This window comes from Ranitomeya variabilis, chromosome 6 (assembly GCF_051348905.1).
Source record: "Ranitomeya variabilis isolate aRanVar5 chromosome 6, aRanVar5.hap1, whole genome shotgun sequence".
In the NCBI taxonomy this organism is placed as follows: domain Eukaryota; kingdom Metazoa; phylum Chordata; class Amphibia; order Anura; family Dendrobatidae; genus Ranitomeya; species Ranitomeya variabilis.
In genome coordinates this window covers 359,697,805-359,718,384 of record NC_135237.1, presented here as the reverse complement: position 1 = coordinate 359,718,384, position 20,580 = coordinate 359,697,805, and the positions used below count along the sequence as shown (strand labels likewise).

Sequence of the window (20,580 nt, the reverse complement as noted above, 5' to 3'; positions counted from 1 at the left end):
TTTTATGGCTTGTTTTATGCAGAAGGATTTAGTTACGTCAACCCATCCCAATAATTGAAAGAAAAATGCAAGCCCCGATAATTTCCGTTGTGCCGATGTGCCCGACGACCCGCTTTCCCTCATCCGTAAAAGGAAATCAGTTGTCACTGCGCTTCGCGCTCCGTCGCTTTCGTCGACCGGCCTACCCTGAATTAGGGAGCACCACTCCTCCCAAGCCTTACCATACACCTGCCAGGTAGCTGGCGAAACGGAGGCCCGGATTAAGGGCATCAATGATTGGCCACTGTGTCCCACAGGAACAGTGGACACAGAATACCACGGGGTTGCGAGTTGGGCTGCTGGATTCTGAAAGCCTGCCAATTAGAAAATAACAGTGGGTTAATGATATTATCATCTACTTCCGCCACCACAGTGGCTCTACACCAAATATTGTTTTCAAGGCAAATCAGCGCTAGTCGGCGCAAAAGAGCGAGTATGGGCAGGGATGAAGAAGACATGTGATTTAAACTCTTTGCCGTTTTTGACCGTTGTATGATTGCAGGAACGTTTTCCACACTAGCAGATCTGCTTTTAGCGAACGGGTGAGCCTAATTCTATGGCCGGGCTGAGAAGCGCCTTTTGTTGCCAAAGATAGTCTGCGCGAGAATGCTCTGCCGACCGGCATTACGCGACAAGCGAATGTCAGAAGGCCCAGTAATGCCTGCATTTGCTGGAGGGTTACCTTGTTCACTTCTAGAAAGCCTTTCAACATTTGTAGGGTTTTTAATATTGTATCCTCTGGTAAACGGAAAACCATTAACGTGGTATCTATTTCGATGCCCAAGAAAGGCAATACATTACATGGTCCCTCCGTTTTTTCGGGCGACAGTGGCACGCCGAATTTGAGTGCGATAGCTTTGAATGTTTCTAGCAGCTCGGAGCAAAGTTTAGAGTTTCTAGGGCCGACAAACAGGAAATCATCGAGGTAGTGAATTAGGGATTTACTGCCCGTTTCGTACCGAACTACCCAATCTAGGAAGGTGCTGAATAGCTCAAAATAGTGACATGAGATGGAACATCCCATCGGAAGGCACATGTCGAAGTAATAGAGCTGATCCACTTTGCAGCCCAGAAGGTGGAAACATTCGGGGTGCACGGGTAGTAAACGGAATGCCGATTCGATGTCAGATTTGGCTAGCAGGGCGCCGGGTCCGGCAGCCCGGACTAATTCCACCGCCTTATCGAAAGACGCGTATGAGACAGAGGCTTCTTCTGGGGAAATTGCGTCATTAACTGATTCGCCCTTTGGGTGAGATAAATGATGAATTAAGCGGTATTTACCGGGTTCTTTTTTTGGTATAATGCCTAGCGGTGATATTTTCATGTTTTTGAAGGGGAGCGACTGGAAGGGGCCTGCTATTCTACCCAATTCTACCTCCTTTTCAATTTTTTGTCTAAGTATTTCGGGGAATTCGCGAGCCGATTTTAGGTTATCGGATAGGGTTGGCGTTCTTGTTAGCCTAAAGGGAATAAAAAACCCGTCGGAGAATCCTGCTTGCAGCTGCTGAGCCGCTTTCTTATTGGGGTAGAGCTTTAGCCAGGGGGCCATCGCGGTTACGCTCACTGGGGTTCTGCCTTGTAGGTGCTTTGTAAGGCTGACGAGTGCACCTTGACGCTGGGTGTCCCCCCCCGCAAGCGGAGCAATCATGTCTGAATTTGCATAATGCGTGGAAGCGGCAGTTTCCCTCATTGAACAACCAGCAGGCCCCGGGTTTTCGCACGACCACTGAGTTTTGACCTGCGACTGCGGAGTAATTAGTGGTCGCGGCCGAAAAGGGGGGCTGCTTTTGGGACAGCATCAACCGCAACCATACGTCTGTTGCTTTAACTCCCCAGCCTAGCTCGGGCTGTAGGGCCAGACGCCTGCGGAACTCCTCATCATACCGCCGCCAGGCTGAACCGCCGTGCGACTTGTATGAACTATATATCATGTCCTGATATATAAACAATTCGGAGCAGCGTTCCGGATGTTTCTGGCCCATAATACAGCCCATTACTGCGAAGGCCTGGAGCCAATTATTCATGGTTAATGCAATTCTCGATCTCCCCCTATCGAAACCCCTCTCGTTAGGTTTATCCACCGTTTGTTGGTCCGCTGATAACAGCGACCATATATCAATATAATCGTTGCTCCAGATTTTCTGTCTCGTTTCCTGGTCTATATGGGCGCCTAGCGGGCTGATCCCGCAGAAGAAGGCGTCTTTGTGTAAATTAGCTGATTGTGGTGTTGCATTGTTCACCACCTTTCCGCTCGAGTGTGATAGTTGTAAGATTAACTCCTTTACCGCTGAGGTTAGCTCCATTTCCTTTAAGTTAACACCGTAGCGTAACCCTTCCTCGCTACCCTTGTAACACTCACCGCTGTGTGACTCTGGACGAGTGTACTCCGATCCTGGAGGAACCCCCGCAGATGTAGACGGGGTGATGTCGCAGGACGGGGAAACTCTGGCTCCCGCTACAGCGTGGGACCGGCCGATGTGCTGGCCGATGCCCTGCGTATCGTGCGTTGGAGCCCGATTACAACCACATAGTGGCGGATTAATGGCTCTGTCTTCGGCGCCTGCACGGTTGTTGTTGTTGTGGCTGGAAGCCGCGGGGGATTGTTCTCCCCGGCTGAAAACCCTAGAGGGTGCGCGTGATTTTGAAGTCTTGTCCCGTGCCCGATGACTCCTATCCGGGCTCTGCGATACATCGGACCCCTCGGATGTTGCTGATGGCAGCCATTCTGAGGCCCGCGATCTGCGGCGGCTCCTATGGGAGCTGCGTCTACGTCGGTAACGGGAGGGGCGTTTAGAGGGGTAGCCCGAATGGCGACGGGAGTTATTGGAGGAAGATTGGGAGGACGTGCGGCGTCTACGCCTTCGTTCGCCCTTACTATGCGGTGTCATGGGAGGGATTCTTTCGGTAGCCGGAAGGGGATCATTGGCCGTAGACGGTCCTGTAGTGCTACTTAGGAGGGGGGGCGTTAGGAGGCCACCGTATTCGACTCCATTATTGGTATTTAACAGGGCGGCAGCGATTGGATAATTTTTATTGGGCATGTGGGCGCTGTGGGGTGGTATGAGTGTGTTCGTGATTGGTGCCGTTAACAAAAATTCACAGTAATTGTTATTGTGCAGCTGTTGAGCGCCTTGATCGGTCCTTGCGGACCGAACAATGCGCTCCTCAGCTGCCCTGTACCCTGTACTGCCCGACCCCTGATACCCCCGTGCAGGCACCAGTGCTGCGTCTGCCGGGGGTATGCTGGAGGTCGGACCTGGTGGGGGATCTGCGCACTGATCGGTCAGAATCGACCGATCAGAGCATTCTGGGGGCTGCATGGCATTGATGCCAGCCTCCCGATTACCCCCTGCGGGCGGTGTATGTGTGCCCGCAGGGAAGGTAATGGGGGGCCGGCCGGCGCCGCCATTGCTGGTTATTTGCAGTGACCGGAAGTCGGGGGGCGGGGACCGGAAGTGCCCGGCCGGAGCCTTTGCAGAGTCCCGTGCCGACACTGAGGGCGCCGGAAGCCGCCGGCTGCAGCGAGGCGGCGAGGACGCCCCCTCCCCTACCTGGAGACGCTCCGGGGCGCGGGGTAGGCGGGCAGATCGCCTTCCCCCCGGCGCCGCCGCCAATGTCTCCGGAGCGGCCGGGGAAAGGGGGGATGCCGCGCTACGCCTGGCGCTGCCGGGCTTGGCCACCCCAGCCTGGGACGGAGCCTCCGGCGCCGGACACATAACGCCTCCTTCCGCCCCAGCAGGGGCCTGCACAGACGCCGCCCGAGATGGGACGCAGCCCTCCCTCTGACGGGTGCGACGCCCGGCCCTGCACCGCCTCCTTCGCGAGGTCCCCAGGCCCTCTGCAGCCGCGAGCCCTGGTGCCTGCAGCGGCGCCGAGAGGGGCCTCCGCCTACGGCTCTGTGCCGCTCCACCCTCCGGCCCCCCGGGTGCTGGCGTTACAGCAGGCAGCGAAGGTGAGCTAGACCCGAGGGGACCAGGGGGCGAAGGGGAGAGGGAGGCCGAACCTAGGGGACCCGGGGGCGACGCGGTGAGGGAGGACGGACCGGGGGGACCCGTGGGCGGAGGGGTGAGTGAGCACAGCTCGGGGGGACCCGGGAGTGACGGGATGAGGAAGGACAGGCCGGGGTCGGGAGAAGGCCCAGGGAGGTGAGCCCTGACGTCGGTAATAATGGCCTGAAGCCAGTGCTCACCTCTCTGTTCCACTCCTTTCAGCAGGGCCTCGACCAGGGGGTCCGACATAGCTATGCAGGGGACAATGCTTCCAGGTGTCCGCCGGGAGGAAAAGAGAAAGTTCCCGGCCGGACACCTGGATTTAACCCCTGTAGGAGTGGCCGTAGGACCCCTCCCCTCCAGTGCCCACTGGCCGGCCAGGGGTCTTCCAATTAGTGCATCACTAAAGGGGAGTGATGCCAGGGGGGAACAGGCACCGACAACCTTTCTGTGCTGCTCTATCTAGGTGCTCCCCAGTCAGAGACGCGCACCTTATACAGTACCGCGTCTGCCAAATCATCATTATACTGCCCCATAAATAAAGATATCTCCCATGCTGCGCACCTGAATAAATAATTGCCCCTCACTGTGCTTCTTGTACAAAATATCCTTCATACAATAATATTACCCCACACTGCCCCTCTTTGAAATGTCCCTCCCACACAGCTCCTCTCCATAATATTCCCTCACACTGCCTCTCTTCATAATGTCCCCCACACAGCTGCTCTCCACAATATCCCCTTTGCCCATAAATCTGGAAGTTCCGTTATATTGATATTTATTTCAAATGTAATGTGACAATCTTAAAATCATTTGATTAGAATCTCAGCAGAAATTAATAATTGGAAGTCTCTTTAGAATAATAATAATAAAAAAATCTTACAGTAGTCTATTATGTAACACCATTCCAGTTGGGGCTGTCTTTCTTAAAGCCTTTACACCTTTACAAGTAAAATTTAAATACTTTGTAGAAATTATTTCCGATAACCACATCCATAAGTTTGAATAATTCAGTGCAAGTATTTTTTGGATACATCAGGCACTGCTAGTGCCAGATTACAGGAATTTTGGTCCATCAGCTCTGCACACAAAATATTGAGCAATGTGTATATTAGGATCTTCTGTGGCCATTAACTTCACACAAACAAATAATTGAAACCAAAATAAGAGATTTATTTTTAACTTTTAGGACTTCATGGCTCAGCAGAATGTGTGTTGTAAAGAGAGTGCTGGGACTTTCCCATATAAGGAATTTCTGCATAGTTTTAAGAAATTAAAATATTCATAAAGTAATTTCTTGGCTACTATCCGGATCCTGTTGTGTCTATTTCAAGCAGATTTGTGGGTTCTTTGAATTTTACATTGAATTTCTTTATTATTCAGAATTTGAGTCCTCAGTGGTTGATACCTTTTAATGGCCAACTGAAAAGATGGTGACAAATTGCAAGCTTTCGAGACTACTCAGGTCTCTTCATCAGGCAAAGAATAATACAAAATCTGAAGACTCACATATTTATGCACACCAGGACACAGGAATAATACAATAGCTAAGACAAGTGACATGAAGCAGAACTGTAGATGCGGGACAGGGAGAAAACAGTTGTGGCCGTAAATATTGGGACAGTTCATAGATAAAGAGTGTGAAGGTTTTATTGTCCTGTGATTACTGTCTGGTCCATGATTGTGATGCCCCAAAATGGTTTGAATAGCACATTGCTTAGTTGATATAGAAAGACAGAGAAAGAAACCTGCTGACAAGGGTGGTGCAATAGTAATGATGAACACATCAGACTACATGAAGGAAGCAGACAACTGACAGACACACGCTACTACAAAAAATTGGAGTCTGACTCTACACAATACTATTACAAGGAACTAAACAAGTTGGTATCTTGTGTTCCAAACAAACCCATAAAAGCCGATGGCCTGATACAAGAGAGTCCAAGAAGAGGGGCTTTCTATATGCTTCCTAAAATCCACAAATCTGGAAATCCAGGAAGACCAATTATTTCATGTGTGGGCACCCTTACTAAGCAAGTTTCTGCATGGGTAGAGGGTGTTCTTAAAACCCCTGGTAAAGAATACACCCAGCTACATTCTGGATGCAACTGACCTACTGAATAAACTAGCAATACATAGGTCCTTCTACCGGAAGGAACCATCCTGGCCACCATGGATGGTACTCTAATCTTGGTACTCTAATATCCCACCATCAACTTAAGGCCGGTGTCACACTTAGCGTAGGGAAATAAGGTCCGTTTTTTACAGGCTTAAGACGCAGAAAAGTTCCTGAACATTGGTCCGTATTCAACGCGAGGACGCGATTTTTTCTCAAAAAATTATCCGTGTGTCATCCGTACGGCAACCGTACGGCGAGAAAAGTGAGGAGTCTGAAAATATGGATTTTAAACGGGCATTGTAGTAAAGGTTGTAGTTAAATAATTTTACAACCAGGAGCCTGCTAATGCAGCCGCCCCTGGCTGTAAAAACTGGGGAATAATTTGAATGCAGGGGAACGTAGCTTCGTAGACTTGCGGTGCTGCGCCCCCTGCTGGCATAACCTCATATGAACTCTAGCGTGGGAAAATATTCTGAAAAATTCCTACGCTAGAGTTCATATGAGGTTATGCCAGCAGGGGGAGCAGCACTGCAAGTCTACGAAGCTACGTTCCCCTGCATTCCATTCATTCCCCAGTTTTTACAGCCAGGGGCGGCTGCATTAGCAGGCTCCTGGTTGTAAAATTATTTAACTACAACCTTTACTACAATGCCCGTTTAAAATCCATATTTTCAGACTCCTCACTTCCGTGTTTTAAGCAGCCCCCAAATCTAAGAAGCATCATTGTAAGAAGCTCCCTGTGCTCTCCAACAGCTACAGGAACCTTTCCCTGCAACCAGAAAAAAAAATGTAAAATCTGTTCATTTATAATGACCAAGGACAAGATAAAGATGTCCAACTCACATCAGGACTAGAAGATCCCAGGTACTTTCAGCTGCATCACATCTAATGTAGTGTACATAATTATATATACCAAATATCCATCTGGGGGTCAGTATGTAGGGGAGACAGGACAAAAACAAACAAGGATGAATTCTCATCGCCACACAATAAAAGTAAAAAGGATAGATCTACATGTGAACAAACATTTTTGTATCCCTGATCACAGAATCATGGACATTAAATTACTGGCATTACTTCAAATCTCAGAGAGACTAAAAAATTTGGGAGTATAAATTTACGACAACCTTTGACAAACTCAGTTCAGGAATGAGTGTGTCACATAGAGTTATGTCTTTATCAACTAAGGAATGTCCTCCTCAGACAATTTGGGGGCAACACAATCATGGACCATACCTCAATCACAGAACGATAAAACTTTCACATACCTTATTTATCTATGAACTGTTCCAATATTTAAGGCCACAACTGTTTGTATTTTTTCCAAAATGCAATAACCCAAATCTCAACCCATGATTGCTTGCTTGAAAACAATTTCCAAACTGACCCTAATATCCTGAAGTCCCAAAGATCATAAAAGTCACCTATTCTCTTCCCTATAACTTTTTTCCACAATTACAGATTAGATGTAAGAGCTTTTCCCTTTTTTTTTTTTTTTTAACTTTCTGAAAATATTGGCCAATACAAAGTGGAACTATCTACACTGACGAACAAAAGGGTAACAATGTTTTGAACTTTTGGCTTTCAGGCTCCATATCTCTCCAGTCAATACGGCTTCTATAAAATTATGGTAGTTTCACATTCGAAGCAATAGTGGATGGTGAAATATGGAGCTTCAAAATCAAAAGTTCAAAACTTTGATATGCTTTTGCTCATCAGTGTAGATCTTAAGAAAGAAGTAATGTTCCAACAGCAGCGGCTGCTTAACCTGTTCACGACGGGGCCATTTTCTGTTTTTATAGTTTTGTTTTTCCTCCCATTCTTCCCAGAACCATAACTTTTATTTTTCTGTCCACATAGACATATGAGGGCTTGTTTTTTTGTGGGAGGAGTTGTACTTTTGATTGACCCCATTCATGTTACTACATAGTCTACTAGAAAATGGGAAGATAAATTCAAGTGAGGAGAAATTGTATATTGGAGATACAGTAGTCCTTTAACCCCTTAGTGAAGAACCTGTTTTAACCTTAATGAGCAGGTCAATTTATTTTTTTTTAAATCTGACCAGCGTCATGTCAGAGTTCTATTTAAACCTCATCGGTCCACAGGATTTGTATCTAAAATGCATCAGGCTTGTTTATATGTTCTTTTGCATACTTCTGAAGATTAACTTTATGGTGAGGATGCAGGAGAGGTTTTCTTCTGATGACTCTTCCATGAAGGCCATATTTGGGAAGGTGTCTCTGAACAGTAAAACAATGTACCACAGGCTCAAGAGTCTGTGAAATTTTTATGAAGGTCTTTTGCAGTCAAGCTGGGGTTCTGATTTGCCCTTCTAGCAATCCTATCAAGCAGCTCTCACTTAAATTTTGGTTAGTCTTCCATACATTATTTTGACCTCCACTGTTCATGTTAACTGCCATTTCTTAATTACATTTTAAAGTGAGGAAAGGGCAACTTGAAATTGCGTTGATATCTTCTTATAGAATTCTCCTGCTTTGTGGGCCTCCACCATTTTAATTTTCAGAGAGCTAGGTAGCTGCTTCGAAGAACCCATAGCTGCTGTTTTTTGGTACAAAGTTAGAAGAGGGTGGGGTTTTATAAAGATGGGAAATTTGCATCACCTGGCATTTCCTAACGATAATAGTGAACAAGCAACTGCCCTAACAATGTAAAAAAAATGTAAAAAAAATACAAAATATTTTGTTGCCTAAAATACAAAGAAAATGTGTCATCTTTAACTTTAGGACTTTTAAAGATCATTTCATCTACAACTTGCTTAACTGTTCACAATAACAGTAATTTTGCAACTGTATTTTCAACAAATGCTTAGGGAGAACTTTCTATATCCTTACTGATTGTTATGGCTTTTGTTATTTATTGTAGAGGTGCACACATACTTAGCAAGTGTTCCCTAGTTATCTGCAAATGCAGCCATTGTGTATAGAAAAGGCCTCCAGTCCTGAGCTCCATAAATCGCTTCTGCAAAAAGGATATTTTTCATATCCTTTTGTGAGAAAGAAGCTAAGGAAAGCTGGAAATATGTTATCGTTTACTCACTAGCTATTACACCTATTTGTGGACGAATTGTCGGGACTGTGAGTAACCATACAGCATAGTATTACAAAATGAGGATATGACAAAAATGACCTACATCTTTTATCACTCATCTTTTCAGTTGTTTAGTTATAAACTTACAATGACTAAATATTATTTCAATAAAATCACCAAATCTTTAAATAATGTCATTTCATTTATTTGGCACAAATATATATATTTACTTAAATGGAATCTGTCAGCAGGTTTTTGCTATCTAATCTGAGGACAGCTGGAGATAAGGGCTGAAAAACAGAATTCAGGGATTTGTCACTTGTCAAAATACGTGCTGTTATTTACTAAATGTGAAGGATTTATCACTGAGAGATTAACCAGCAATTACTACAACTCGCTGTCTATGGACTTTGTACACAGAAAGTCTGGTGTGGGCGAGGTTAGCTTTCTCAGCTCTGCTTCATTATTCTAAATCTAAAAGCTCTGATTATGTCAAAACAGCTACACCCAGTAATGTAAGTGATACATCATTGGTTCTTTTTGCCTAAATCATGCAGCTTTCAGCTGAGGTAGAACAGACAGACAGATTCCCTTTAAAGTTACTGTATCGCATTTTACACATCTGCCCATTGTATCTCCAATGGGCATGTCATGGAGCAGAAGGCTTTGAGAAAATTAACATACATATTTGCTGGAAAAGATTTAGTCTGATATTTCATTCATTTAAATCGTTGCACTTTCTATGCATAGGAGTCCAGTGCGCAGTCTTATCAATGACTGACTGCTATCTGTGACTATGCATACATATATAGCTTATATGAACATTTTAGGGGTTAATGCTACCCCCCAAAAAAAATAAAGACATCCATAATAAAATTAAAAAAAAATGATAATTTTATTTAAACATGTTAAGAATCACACACACAAAAATTACTAATAATAATAAAAAAAGCAGAGATGCCTCTAAGAGACATATGCTAACTGAACCTCATGAGTATTCATAGACCTGGAGCAGTTTGCAAAAGAAGAGTGGTACAAAACTCCAGTTGAGAGGTGAAAGAAGCTTGTTGATGGTTATAGGAAGCGATTGATTACAGTTTACTTATTACAAAGAGTGTGCAACCAAATTAAGTTGAAGGAACCAACAATTTTGGCTGGCCCATTTTTTTTTTTTTTTTTTTAAATTATGTCCAATTCGCCTTTTTTTCTCAATTTTTTTATTATGATGTTCCAATACACACAAAGGAAATAAACATGTGTATAACAAAACATGCGTAATCACAATAAGTTTCTGGAGAACTACTTAATTTTCTTGAACATCTCCAGGGTGCCAATACTTTTGGCCTTGACTGTAGGTCCCTAAAAGTCGCTTCAAATCTGAATAGGTCCCTAAAGTAATACATTTTGTAACTGGTACAGTTTTAAACCTTCTAACATCCTAACAAGATAAAAGAACATTTCACAAATGGTGCAGATGTAAAACAGACAAAGTAAATAGGAATTTATTAATTGTTTTGTGTGGTATGACTATCTGCATTAACCCCTGCACGACATATGACCTATATTTACATCATATGCTGTGTCCCTGACTTTGATGCAAAAATTGAAAATAAAACAATTAAAAATAAATAAAAAATTCACATATTTGGTATCGCCAAGTTCAGAAATCTACAAACTATCAAAATATAAAATAAATTATTCCAATCTGTAAACAGAATAGCAAGAAAATAAATTGAAAAGCTAGAATTAAATTTTTTTGGCAGCCACAACATTACAATAACAAAATATTGTTTCATGGTATATGAAAAGACGTCAGTTCAGGGTGCAAAAAGTAAGCCTTTACCCGGCCCCATAACCCAAAAATTGTCAACGCTATGGGTTTCAGAAATGTTTGGTATCTACATACTTGTACTGACCTGGAAAATAATATTGGCAGGTCAGTTTTACCATATAGTGAACATAGCAAATATAAAAACAAACAAAAAACAATTATGGAATTGCACTTTTTTTGCAATACCATCTCACTTGACATTTTTTTCCTATTTTCCAATAAAGTGTATGGTAAAATCAATGGTGCCACTCAAAAGTACAGCTCATCCTCCAAAAAACAAGCCCTTATAAGGCATTATTGATGGAAAAATAAAAAGTTATGGCTCTTGGAGAAGGGGAGGAAAAAACGAAAAACAGCCTTGGGGTGAAGGAGTTAAAGGGTTAGTCAAAGATTGAAAATTCTTATATTTTTTTTTGTCAAATTTCTGATATTTTTGTAAACACAAAACATATCAACCTAAATTTACAATTAATGTACATTATGTGTCACAAAACAGTTCATTTCACTGGGATCTATTGAAACATCCCAGCCAAATAAAGTGTCATTGGTCAGATTTAAAAAAAAATTTCCAGTCACTAAAGGGTTTAAGCTCACTTGCTTGGGAGGAGGCAGCATTGTATGGGTTTGTGAAAGAACAGAGAACAGAAGTTTATCTAATAGAACCTTCATTATCCCAAGCAAATGAACATAACTTTGCAACGGCACGTGAGGGCTGCCCTAAAATGACATCTTCAGTTCTGCCTCTAGGGCTGGCCATGAGCATTAGTTGTATATTGGACGAAGCTAAATTTTGATGGGTCAGATGTATCTGCGCCCTACCAGTTCTCCTACAGTGGCAGATTTTCAGGATTGAGGCGTGATGAGGATTGAATGGCTGGATTTCATTGGCCCAATCATTTTGTTCTTGAAGAGTCTAGCAGCAGCTCACAGCCTTCTCTCCAACACTGAAAATGCATGCACGCGTGGCTGAGCGTGCACGTGTATGGCTGGTTTGCATGGATTAGTCTTTCAGCCAACAACTATGTAAGCCTTACAGTGACTACATCTTATTGCCAGATTGAGCACATTAATAGATGATCTCCGAGCACAAGCAAGCATTGGGATTTAGGGAATAACTGATTTACACAATTAGTCCTAGCACTTAGAAAACAGCAACTCCTGGAAACGAGGACTACATCCGAGTGCATTACGGAATGGTACCATAGTTCTCAAACTATTTTAAACCATGAGGGTAGGTGTCGCTAGCTTAGATTGCCATGTATTAAATCATTTAGCTGATCTGGAGTTTTTCGGTTGTCAGACCTCTGTATCCGTAAGAGGAACTCTATTTCCACTCCTACAACAGTGAGAGATTAGCAGCTTGAAATCACTTTGACAGTCTCTGTTACTCTATTGCATACCACAGGGAATTTTAATTCCAACCTGTGAAATTGTAATTGCTTCTCAAGAAACACAGATGGATTCTGGGTAATGGCTGCAGCCAAGCTCAATGTCAGAGTTGCCAGTTGCTGCCACATCACATATTTCTTGCTGTTATTAAAAAAATCACTCTCGCTTTCTTCACGTGGAACCGAACTGAGGAGTAAAACTAAATTAACGTAGGCTGTCAAATGTTCAGAGTTAAGAAGACAGGGATGTGACAAAGGTGCGGCTTTTTAAAAGGTACACCCCCCCTCCTCTTTACTATTAATCTCAAGCATCGCCACATTTTCCTTTTAATTTTCCTGAACAACTGTCATTTGTGAAGAGCTGTTTACCAAGTACAATGAGATGAAATAAATGAGCACATTATGTTTAACCCCACATGCATATTGTAGTTGTAAGTAGCATACAGGGAGACCACTATAAGGAGTGTGTACAATGGGTCCAAAACTGTGGTTTCTAAGATACCAAAATAATTGCCTATTATTACCAGCAGTTAGCAAAAATTCTTCTTCACGCTCAAGATTCAATACAAATTCCATTCTTCAACCAATCACACCAACATCCACAATCTCGCTCCTTTCAAAGCTAACTACCTTGAAAGCTCCAAGGTCTGATAGTTTTACGCCTCAAATTCATGGAACTGAGACCATTAAAAGAAATTGGAATACCCAATAATCTTTTTGAAAAATCCTTCAGAGGATTCTTTGGCTTTTTAGCTACACTCTCCGTTCCATTTCATTCCTGATCGTCTCTATTTGGCTAAGGTCATTTGAATGTGGAGCCCAGATCATCTACTGCAACGCTCTACTAGAACTACATGTGCATATCAATAGCTTGGGGACTGAAATCCTGTGACAGATTCCCTATATGCTTCTCTTCAGAACATCACTTGAGCCTACACCAAGGAATATATAGTTTCTGAAAAAAATGAACCATTCTTGCAATGATTTATCTTTATTTCTTAATAGAATGATGGACTGTAGCTATTTACATTTTGTATCTAAAGCCGTGACATCTCCATGATAACAGACTCCAATCCTCCCCCTTGTAGCCTGATGGTCATGCTTTTGGAACACCCACAAGGGCCATGGGGTACTCGGTACCAGGTACGGTACTTAAAAGGATGTGTCACGGCGGTGGCGGCGACCCGATCCGTGGCCCTGGGCGCCCATATTAAAGAGAAAGTCTTTAAAGGGATTTGTAAAATAATAAATGTTCCTGATGCCACCTGTGGTATTCGGTCAGAGCTGACCGACGCTGCTTAAAGGGGTCCACTGGGGTGATGTTACGGCAGCTGGGATGGTATGACTTCCCACAGGTGAAGCTGGGTCCCCAGGGCTCCCGATGTAGTAGGGACAGGTGGTAGGTGGTGTAGTAAGAAACGGAGGACACAGGGTTGCAGTCTCTTTACCTCTTTACTTGGTTTAAGGCAGCCACAGTCCAGGGTACCGGATCACAGGTGCTGGTATGGTCCGGCCGGCTTGGAAGCGACTCAGGTGGGGTTGGAAGCCTTCCTTCTAGCACTGTGTTGTAGTCCTTTGCTGCCTTAGGCCTCACACAAGGTCCTCACATTCTCTCTGTCCCCCTTTAGGACGGACACTAACCCGTACGACAGGTAACTTGAGCCTTTTTACAGGATCTCTTTCACAACCCGGGCTCTATCTGTTACTGTGTCCTCTGGTGTTAATGTTGGACAGGTAACTTGAAATCTAGCTGTCCGTCGGTTTCTGCCGTGGGGCATGAAGTTACCCCCACTACCTCAGTCTTCCGGCTACCGGTATATGCGCTCAGCGTGGAGGAAGTTCAGTCGCAACATCTCTCTCCAGCTCTTCACTTCGCCTTTGCTCCTTCCTCCTTTCAGTCTCTTTACATGTTGCTCTGCTCTTTTTCCTTCCCATGAGCTGCAGAATCACTTGTCTGCACGGCCCCAGCTTTCCTTCCTCACGCCTCGCTCTCCTCTCACCAATTGTATCTCTCCAACTGCCTAGCAACTGACTCCTCCTCCCGACAAGAGAGAGCAGCTCACCTGAAGTCAGGTGTAGAGCTCCTCCTTTCTGGCCTGGAGTCAGAATGGTGTTGTATGTGCTGAATACCTGTTAAAGGGATCCTTCTTCGCTTCCAAGCATGACATCACTCTCTCCGTGAGGAAAGCAATGCCATTGTAACAACCGGTTACCTGGGGTGTTACACTTTCCTCCATATATTCTTTACTTTTTGTTAACCTATATTCAGTAGGTTAGAAAAACATAGGCTGACTGAAGAATATTGATAATGTTGCTTTATTTTTATGAATTTAGAAGGGTTGTTCAGTAATAGGATAACCCTTTCTTGAACTAAATGTTTGGCCCCGATAAAATAAAAAACCTATACTCACCTGCCAAGCCGGCGACATTCATGTGGTGCCTACACTCGCTCTTCCTAGGGCTGTCATGCGGTGTTGTGACACGTGACCCAGGTGGCCAATCAGTGCTGGCGTCACCGCATACATACAGATTGAACATGAAGAGGAAGCCAGGGATCAGCTGCAGCCTGGATTTCCCCTTCATGTTCAATCTGTAAGTAGGCGGGGACAGTGACGCCAGGGTTGATTGGGCGCCAGAGTCACATGTCACAACACCGCACGGGAGCAATAGCCGACACTGCAGGAACAGCGCCGACACTGCAGAGGAGTATAGGTTTTTGTATTTTATTGGGGCCAAGCATTTAATTCAAGAAAGGGTTCTCCTAGTAGTGGACAATCTCTTTATGTCATATTGCGTTTCAATATAAAACCACAATGTGATGGTCTATTGTTCAAATTTTAGGTTTCACACAAGGTCTTTGGTTTAGTAATATTTTCCTTTCTTTCCTGGGATCTCATCTGAACTGGATTTTGACAAAGAATATACGTCATCCATGTATTATGACATTCCGCCTAGTGTTCATTAATAGGGAAGGTGTAATATTCTCATTACTGTAAAAAAAACCACCCTGGTATTAAACATGAGTAACGAGTAAACACCTTGAAAAAAAACCTTGAAGTATATTAAAAACACCACCACCCTAAGAGTGGTTGCGGTCCACAGACTTTAATTATCTGGAGGAATTACGGGTGTGCATCACTGCTATCTGTCTAATATGAAATGGTGCACAATTATCCAATCACATTGCCTTATATGTGAAGCAGTTAGACAAAGTGAAGGGTAATTCATGCACAGCCCAGACATGCCATGTCTAAATGAGGAGAAATTAATCAGCATTTGTCTTTTCTGGTTTATGTGGTGGAGCACGTTCCTTCACCCTGCCCTTAGCACGAGATGCTTGAGAACACAGCTTTCCATGCAATGTTGTAAATGAAAACATAGCCACAAAATTAATAGTTTAAAGATTTTTATTTGTGTGCAGAAATGTTCAAGTCAAAAGAGAAAGGCAGCTACATGACAATAGGGCATAAATAAAGGAACACTCCAGCCAACACTTATTACCAGTGCCAAACCTAGAGTATGGCTTAAGGGAGCCCTGCGTAAAACACAGGGATTTAACGATCTCCGAAGAATGTCTATATGTCATGCCCTAAATCCCCAGCCCTTACAACAGTTGAAATGTACCATTCATTTTTCCCCAGAGTGTAACTTTAATAAATCATTTAAAACAAAACAACTAGAATGCAACTGAAACTATGCAGTTGTATTCATACTATGTTTTGGAAAAAAAAACAATTACCTTTGATCCACGTGAATCAGGAGGGTTTGGATTCTACATTTCTCAAACCTCTATATAGAAAGAGGAATGATTTATTTTACATGACCTACCTCTTAAAGGGGATATGTCACTAAGTTTTTGCTACCACATCTGAGATCAGCATTTTGTAGAGGAAGAGCCCCCGATTCCAGCAATGTATCACTCTACCAGTTCTGTGACTGCTGAGCTCTGTAGAAGCGTTCCCCCACCATTGATTGATTCTGTGCATAGGCAGAAAGCTCAGTCAGTGGTGGGGGAGGGGATACACAGAGCTCATCAATATGGATGACTACATGGCTGCAGATTTATTAGTCCTTTAGTGATAATCTCCTTCTAACAAAACAGTGATTTTATCAGAGCTACAGCAAGCAGCCCCATAAGTGACTTATCGCTGGAATCAATGGAAACAGGATGTCTGTCTCTACATTTCTCTCTCAGATTAGGGAGCAAAAACTTGGTGACACATTCCTTTTAACACAATCAAGAGATCCATTATAAATTTCTTAAGAATCTATATCAACATGATTAGAAAACACTCGAAGACACAACTGTTCCAGCAACTATTCCTCTTTGCACTATCATTTAAACAAACTTGGCAAAGACATGAAATCAGCAAAAATTGAAAATGTAGCTTTAAAAAGATAGAAGAAAAAGCAGAAAAGAAAACAATAAAAAGGAAAGTCAGGATACATGTTGACACGATTGTTGTAAAGGCTGTATGGTAACTACTAAATAATGATTACAATATTTCATAAAATCATCCATCCTTAGATTTTCATGAAGACTATGGGAAAAGGTTGTATGTAACCCTAGTGGAACTCCCTAATGCTGTGGAGTATTATGGAGGTCGTAGACACTAGATGTAACACAGAGAATTACATCTTGTGACAATATTGGTGGGGGGAGGTTCATATGTCCACAAATCTGTACAAAAAATCCACAGCATATTACAGCAACAGGAGAGTGGAATAGATGTTAACAAGTTTCATCCACTAGTTGCAGAAATCTGTAGCACTTGTTTTCTGGGGATTTCAACCTTTGCATTGCATTGGATGAAAGCCACAAACACGGGGATTATGTAGCAGACGTGCCATAGAAAAATACACAGATATATATATATATATATATATATATATATATATATATATATATATATAGACTGCAGTAAGTGTCACCATATGGGCAGTCATTTTGTCTCCCACAGTGGGGCCAGCAGCAGTCACAGGGGAACATTTAATGTACTATATAGTTCACATATATTGGGACTAGAAGTCTGAAATACAAAGAAAATAAATCCATCTAAGCTAACTAATCAGAAAAGGTGATGCTGGTTGGATGGATAATCATCAGTTTATGACACAACCAAAGTAACAGATTTACATAAAATGTCACTAACAATAAAAGCAGATTGTACTTATAAGCATAGGCCATAGGGGAATATCAAGTTAGAGGGAAGACATAGCAAAAATGCAGTAGCCAGTGGTCCGAGGCTCCAGACTTGCAGGGCTGTCCTGCTTGGCTACCAATGGTTCTCATACATGGCTGATCACAGTACACAGCCTGAGCAGGATTGCAGCGAATGTTGATAAATGTGGGTTTTAATCTTAGGCAGGTTGGAGATGTAAGCAGAATCAATATGAATGGTATTCTTAATCAGCTACAGAGGTAAAGTCCTAATAAGTTTTAAAGGCCCCATAGACATTAGATGGCTGTTGGCCGAAGGATGCTTTGGCCGATCATTTGGCCGACCACAATATTGGATGGTTCTCTCATACACCGGAGCACTCGTACAGCCACAAAGGTTCCATACACATGGGAAATCAGTTTTTTAGCCTGAGAAAAGGCATATAGGGTCAATATCGCTAACACATTGGGCCTAATAATCAAGACCAGCGTTATTCATACTGGTCTTGATTAGGAAACGGACTGGAATCAGATGCTCCTGAAACATGAAGAATGATAAACCACTTTATGAATCAGGAGCACTAGATAAGTGGCGGACACCTCTGTATGCGAATCCTCACAAATACTACACCAGCCACTTCAGGAGTAAGATTTGTGACATAGCAAAGGCAGAAGCCTGTTTGATGAGCAGCTGTCACCATGCCCTCATTCTGCCCTAGCTCTGTCTATTTTATCAGAGACGGCCAAAAATGACTTAAGAACACCAAAAGTCATATCATTTTAGCACAGCCTCCCATTGCACCAAAATTTTGTGAATTTTCAAAGCAATTTTTGATGAATCAGCCCAATATATTTCTTTAAGGCACTGTATTAAGAAGACAATCTGCAATAAAATAAATAATTCTAATGGAGCATCCTAACTATGCGTGCCTCTCCATTAATGTAGGGGCTTAAGGAGCCCCCATTCAGACAGCTGAGAGCCATATTCCTGCACTTTACAACTCTTCCCTTGGGCCTGTATATTGCACTGAGGGCTTTCCTCCGAGGGGTCAGATGGTCATACTGGAGGCTGAAACACTACCAAGTATACACTATGATGCATTTCTTGCAGTGCATTCACTATAGAAGCCATTATGTGTAAATATCGTGCGCTGTACACTCTCCGGATGACTTTCCAGCCATTCTTCATTTCATATATACAATCTGCTATTTTTGTTAGAAGTAAATACTGTGTATTAACAACTTATCAATATAATAAAATGAGAACTCAACAATACGGTGGATGACTTAACAGAATGCATCTCTCCATTAACTATCAAAAAAATTAATTTCCTAAAATCCCACTTTGACACATCTTTGCCCCTAGAAAAGCAAGTATGACAGCAAAGATGGCAACAATAAAGTAAACAGTCTTCTTCCGTTCCTTCTCTCCCCTTGACGTTTGCAGGAAGGTCTCGCCACGCTCATCAGGGGGCTTCACTCTTGAACTGGAGCCATTGTTCAGCAAGGACTTGCACTCCTGCAGAGAAAGTGATCAGCATGTTATATGCTTGCAAATGGACACATTGTAGAAAACCGAGCATTGATCTGCTGCCTATTCAAAACCCACATGTCAAAAAGGAGGCTGTGAATTTCTAATTACACAACAGGTACTAAAGCGCCATTATGGAGAAGTCAGCTAGAATTTAAGAAATGGGCGTCCAACATATTACATATGTTTATAGAATGACACTTAGTATTGACATTTTGGGGGAAGGGTCATTGACTTAATTCAGGCAGCTAGAAGGATCTAAATTGTAGGACAGGAAGGATCTTAAGAAATAAATGGTAATAGAGCAAACAATACAATGCTGAAATTTTCATGAAACATATTGGATAAATGACCTGACTAATGTATGTAAAAAGCAGGCAGCTCCTGCACCCATCTGCAATGTGGATGAGAACACGGAGCAATTTGCGGATGTGTCGGTCTGCACAGTTTACTGCTCATCTGAACTTAGCATTAGTTGGATTATACAATTTGAAAGAACAATTTTTATTAAGACGAAGTGTATGCAATGCCAAGTTACAGTTTTAGGAGTCCAGATTTAGCTGAACATTCTTTCTAATTTTTGTCTAATTCATGCCATGGGCGGACGTAACCTTAGGGGTCCATTGGTGCAGACTAGTGATGATCAAACGTGCTAGGACAAGGCGTTATCCGAGCACACTCATGTGCTAACCGAGTGTCTGTATGAAATAAGTTCTAGTCCTCATGCCTGCATTTCTCACGGCTGTTCGACAACCACGAGACATGCAGGGATTGCCTGTTTGTTAGGCAATCCCTGCATGTGTTGTGGCTATCGAACTGCAGTGAGAGATGCAGGCACGAGCACCAGAACATATTTTTCGAGCAAGCCAAAACCACTCAGCACCTGAGCATGCTCGGATAACGTCTTGTCCTAGCACATTCGATCATCGCTAGTGCAGACCTCTATCCCTGTGATGTTTATGCGCTTACAAAGCATCAATATGAGGGTAAAACTAGGCAATAGAAAACATGAGCTTGCAATATATATTTCTAGTATCCAGAGCTAATTTGATGGTTTTTTTTTTTACTTTTCTCTTTTGTTGTTATATTAAGAATTCTTTCAACCTTCACAATCTTGTAGGATTTACCACCAAGTAACCAACTCAAGAGCCCAGAGGACACACATGGCTTTTGAATTAACATTTACATGGTTAATGGAGTAGTCTCATCCGTGCTAAGTCCCATAATCCTCCACCTGGGTGACATTGACTCTAAATCACACTGTGCATTTCTTAGTACCAATTAGCTGTGTCTGTTCATTTCTTGCCTTTGATATTCTTTCCTTCAACATGCTAATAACTGTTTACCTCCAAGAAGTGCTGCATCTAGTGTGGGGTGATGGAGACAGACAGCACAGAGTGTTTTTGTCTGTGGATTTGGATGTGGTGTCTGTCGTGCTGTTCCGAGGAGAAACTCACAGCTTTGCCTTAGC

The 20,580-nt window shown here is 43.0% G+C and overlaps 1 protein-coding gene across 3 annotated transcripts in view; it reads right to left on the bottom strand.

The window, feature by feature from the left end:
* Positions 1-15,812: 15,812 nt before the first annotated feature.
* The window catches only part of CDKAL1 (CDKAL1 threonylcarbamoyladenosine tRNA methylthiotransferase), a 1,052,012-nt gene continuing 1,047,244 nt past the window's right edge, over positions 15,813-20,580 (bottom strand). For all 3 annotated transcript variants that reach the window (XM_077269963.1, XM_077269960.1, XM_077269961.1), the window contains exon 16: positions 15,813-19,097. In XM_077269963.1, coding sequence (XP_077126078.1) covers positions 18,903-19,097 — 195 coding nt within the window. In that variant the 3' untranslated portion in view covers positions 15,813-18,902. The remainder of the gene's footprint in view (positions 19,098-20,580) is intronic.